Source organism: Alosa alosa, chromosome 6, assembly GCF_017589495.1.
Source record: "Alosa alosa isolate M-15738 ecotype Scorff River chromosome 6, AALO_Geno_1.1, whole genome shotgun sequence".
Classification (NCBI taxonomy): Eukaryota; Metazoa; Chordata; class Actinopteri; order Clupeiformes; family Clupeidae; genus Alosa; species Alosa alosa.
Genome location: NC_063194.1, coordinates 23,820,272 through 23,825,271, shown reverse-complemented (window position 1 = coordinate 23,825,271; position 5,000 = coordinate 23,820,272). Strand labels below are relative to the sequence as shown.

At 47.2% G+C, this 5,000-nt stretch overlaps 1 protein-coding gene across 4 annotated transcripts in view; it reads left to right on the top strand.

Annotated features, from left to right (window-relative positions):
- The first annotated feature begins 3,529 nt into the window (after positions 1-3,529).
- The window catches only part of svilc (supervillin c), a 22,899-nt gene continuing 21,428 nt past the window's right edge, over positions 3,530-5,000 (top strand). For 3 of the 4 annotated variants that reach the window (XM_048246558.1, XM_048246559.1, XM_048246557.1), the window contains exons 1-2: positions 3,530-3,680; positions 4,437-4,556. In XM_048246558.1, coding sequence (XP_048102515.1) covers positions 3,556-3,680; positions 4,437-4,556 — 245 coding nt within the window. In that variant the 5' untranslated portion in view covers positions 3,530-3,555. The remainder of the gene's footprint in view (positions 3,681-4,436; positions 4,557-5,000) is intronic. The other variant, XM_048246560.1, reaches the window with a different exon arrangement.

Below are 5,000 nucleotides of genomic sequence, written 5' to 3'. Positions count from 1 at the left end.
GCCTCAGAGCAGGTTGTAGTTGTTTGGTAATTGCCGTGAGCTTGTTAAATCTCACAGGAAATGTGGGCAGCATGTGCCGGTTTGTTTTAGGACCATACAGAGACAACAGATCATCTCCTCCCACAGACACGCAAATGTAGTAAAGACACACACAAACATGCAGACTCGCGCACACACACACACATACACACACACACACACACACACACACACACCTGGCGATGATAGATCATCCTCTCTCTGCTTGTCCAACCAGAGGCTTTCACTGACTTTAATCCATCTCGTTGTGTCTGCCTGATCTGTAGTAAAGGCCATTTTACCATTGTGAGGTGAGAAGCGTACTGTATACTGACAGTAAAAAGATGAGATGCTTAAAGCTACAGTTTATAGGCTTAATTGCTATAGAAAGTGGTGAAGAGGAGATCTGTATATGAACACATTCCTTTTGTGTCCAGGTCATTTTAGAGACTATCAGAGAGAAACTGTTACAGTATGTTTTGTTGCTGTGGTTCCGCTGAAAGTCTCAACCCTTACCAATCATAATTGTCAGTTATTTGACTTCCAGGATATTAGTGGAACTGCAGAACATTGCTTGGACTTAGACTGAAGAAGAGGGAGTTAAAGAGATATAAGGGTGGGTTTGCTGTCAGGCTTGATTGGCTGGTATTAAATGCTATAGTTTTAAGTAATAAGGTATGTGTACGGTATGCATTATTAGAACCACTCTCCTTTCAAATACCAGCAATGTGAAACAACGGCATGTTTTTAAAGATTACCACTATATCACCTTCAAGGTTGAGAATAGGTAGAGGTACAGCTTTTCCATATGGATCATATAATTGTGACGGGTACTGGTATCTTCTTGTTAAAGTATGTTTTCCTCTGAACACAGTCCTCAACATTACAAAACATAACTGACGGTAACACTTTGAGCTGCATTCATAGGCTGCTATGAGTTTCAGTCCTAGGGGAGGTCTGTGAAACTCTAGTCCTTTAACAGTAGCTAACAGCAGAGCCCCTGCTGCTGCCTGTCGGTCATTCAACGGTTGATGCCTGAGTAAGCTGTTTTTCAGGCGCTAAGGTGATTTAGCCTGGCTAGGCTAAGCTAGCAGGATAACTGGTGGTCAGCAGTAGTTTATGATGTCATGTTTGGACTTTTTTCGGCTTCTTTTAAAGGACTGTTTTGAAATGTTTAGCATTCCCAACCGACTCAGTGGCCTTGTGCAGGGGCTGGGCTGGGGTTTGCTGACTGATAGGTAAGCTTGTGTTCTACTGCATCCCCATGGCCTGCTAAGTCCCCATGGCTGTCAGAACTATTGTTTCACGGTGGCTATTGTGTTTCAGCTGTGAGTGAGCGTGTTCAGAATGCTGACGTTGACATTAAACACATCCAGAAGAGGATGAGGGCCTCATACACACACAAATGCTCACACACACACACACACACACACACACACACACACACACACACACACACACACACACACACACATTCATGCCCGCACAAACTGTCAAATGCTCTACAACTCTCAACATACTCTTCAGTCCACAGCCATTTACTCCTACCCACAAACACTCAGCAGCCAAGCTAACGCTGAACCTCTGAGCGCTCCACCCTGGCCATCCCATGTGAGCTGATAATGTGATGATGTCATTATTTATGTATGGCTTGTGGGTGCCCGATTTGTTTGTGTTGTGCCTACAGCCCGGCAACCAGGTAACCATGGGGAACCATGTGCAGGCATGGAGTGTTGAGTCAGGTCAGAAAATAGAGGCTACGACATGTTTATACACTGTGTACCCTCCAGAGATGATAGTTCCCCAGTTATGACCTAGCCATTAGGATAATGACACATCGATCATCTCTCACAAATACTTACTTTGACAGTAGCACACAGTAAACCTTTTTTGTAAACCTTTGGATCATTTCTATGGCTCCTGCTGAAATGTGTTTGCTTTATATGTCCCCATACCAGCTGACTTGGCCCTGGTCTTGGCACGTTTCCATTGAATCTGTGCCAGAGCAGTACCAAACCCATTCCAGAGTCATCTGCACTCTAGGGGTGGCGTAGGACAGATGACCTTCCTTTACATTAAATACACACAGGTACCAAACAACAACAAATAGAAAACCATATTCCACCATTTTTTTTCAGTTAATATTGCGCCAAGGTGATGCCCCACACAGATGTTGTGTCTCTTTGTGTGATCTTCACTTACTCAATTCCTGAGATCCTTGAATGAGGACAGCTCAGGTTTCCATCATACTGTATGAACGCCTGCTCCTGTGCCCATGACAGATCTATGGTGAGTTTACGTGCTGTTGGCCTTTGAAATTCCAATGTTGCAGTTGTACACAATGGAAATCAGATCTGAGAATCATCTCAACCAAACCTGAAACTATTATATGGGCTGTCACATGAGCCATCATTACCGATCAAGTCCTGACGTCTGATCTTGAGTTGACTTCTCCCTCTAATCTTTGAAAGCCCAATCTGTGATCAGGTAGCGAGAGCACAGAAGCGTTCATGTGTTTTTCTCTAAATGGACGCGTGGCAGTGTTCGTGGTCTAATCAGCTGTTTTGAAGAGCACAGGCCGCCACTGGAGAGCCTGTAGCCGCTGCTCTGAGTTGAGGCGGGGTTTAAGGTTTCAGAGCAACGGGAGATTCCCTCACAGTGAATTGCAGCACCAGGGACAGGTCATTTTACAGAGAGAGGGAGGGAGACAGAGAGAGAGAGAGAGAAGTGAGATACATCTTTATAATATTAGAAAGCCCCTGGAGCTAATTTCGTCGTGGACACTGAAGGTGCCGATATGGTGATGAGGGATAGATTTTTCTGTTTCACTCTCTGTAGAACTTTTGTTAATGAAACATTTCATCATGAAATGTTGATTTAAAGATAGACCATCTGTGTGTTTTATTACTTTTACAGAAATGAATATTTCAGAGTGCTGGTTTACATATTTAATGAATGTGTTTTACTACAGTGGAAGAGTTAACAGACTTAATGGGTTTATTAAGTTGTGCAGCTCTCTCTTACCAGCATGGCTTATCTGATATGTGTCTAACTCTGACCTCTCTGTTTCAGGTGTGCCATGACCTCATTGGAGTATTCCATCTGACTGAAAGACCTCTAATTGGAGGAGTGCTCTTCCATTGTTGCTTCTGATTGGATGAGCACGCTTGAGCGGAGTTTGCGGATTGGTCGCACTGGAAGTGTAGCACCGGGACGAGCTTGGTTCTTCTCGTAAATGCTGCGTTGTGTTTCGTTGTCTAAGGGTCTCCTCTGACGTGACGTAACGGACTGGACTGAACTGGCAAGTAGAAAGCACACAAATAAAACATGGACACCGTAGAGACCCCGGCCCTGGAGTCGCGGGCCGAGCGCATCGCCCGCTACAAGGCGGAGCGCCGGAGGGAGCTGGCCGAGCGCTACGGCAACCTGGACGAGGAGCTCCCCTCCAAGTGGGTGAGGAGGGAGAGGGCGGGGCGCCGGGCGGGGGACTCTGCCGTGACGGACAGGGGGCTCTCCGGCAGGGTGAACGGAGGGACGATGGGGCAGCACGGCAGAGGGCCACACTGGGAGGGAGGCACAGCAGCACCGGAGCAGGACCCCCTCCCCCCAAAGATGTCCAACGGCTTTGAGACCGACCTCCCAGAGTCCTCAAGCCTGAACAGGTAACACATGAGAGCTGGAGTTGCAGATGGGACACATGAAGGATAGATGAGTGTGGGTGTGTGGGGTTGTGGGGTGGGAAGCTGGATGTACATTGCTATGCATCCTGCAAGCCAGTTTCATTCTATAGTTTGAGCAATGTAACAAAGACAGCAAAAATATACCTCGGGGTACCTCTATCAGGATTCTTCTGATGGTTTGATAGGTTCTGATGGTCCGTTGGGTTCACAGTCAAGAATGACAGGGAAGTCTTTAAAAAACTCTTTTAAAACGTTATACCCTTATGGTGACCATACAGTATGTCATTTACCAACATTCACTGTTAAATGAAAATAAGTTCACATTGTGTTGGACTATCCTGCATTACAGCTTGGAAAGTCCCATGTGCAAAAGGCTCTCTGTCAGTGCAAACTACGCATGTGTGTAGTGCGATCACTGGTTGCACAGGGTGTGTATTGGGCAGGGGTTCTAGTAAACAGGTTGGCACAAATTCTCCCTTGACCTCCAACCTCCTCCTCCTGACTTTTTCTCCCCAATGAGCCTTCTCTCACAGTGCATAAAAGCGGTAAGCTTTTGGGTTGTCCCTGGGAGACAGACCACAGAGGCACTGGTTGAGGACTGCTACAGTACCTTTTCTAGAGTCGGCAAAGTCTACTCATTCCCATCTTTCCATCTTTGTTCCCATCTCCCCTCTAGGATTTCATCCTCTTTTTCTTTCCCCCCTCCAACCCTCTCCCTCCCCTGCTCCTCCACTCCAGGCAGGGCCCAGGCGCTGGTGGGGAGCCAGACACGCCCCACCTGCACACCCGCGTCTCCGTTGGCCAGCTGAGGAGCGCCTTACTGCAGCAAACCTCAGGCGGAGCCCAGCCAGAGAAAGCGTAGGGCCCTCAGCTGTGTGTGTGTGTGTGTGTGTGTGTGTGTGTGTGTGTGTGTGTGTGTGTCACTGATGTGTGTGAAATCCAGCTTCTACCAGTTCCCCACAGTGGTTGGCATGGTGTAGCAGCAGGATCACTGGACAGTCGCTCAGAGTTCGAATCCCAAACTGGCCGTTGCGAGTCTGTGTCGCTGTGGATGAAAGCATCTGCTAAATACTAGTCAACTCTACCTTTAACTTTAACCATCAGCATTTCATCTCAAGCTGCTTGACTGACTTTGAATGCCCTTGCCATGCACACTGTACAAACAGGAGCAGCAGCCTTAGATGAAGAGGGTGCACGATTGTATGATTCACGATTGTCATTTTACCTGCCTGCCACCTCCAACTACATCTGTCCCAGTGTCCATCTGTCTGTCGACATGTCCACTCCATACGACTCACTTGT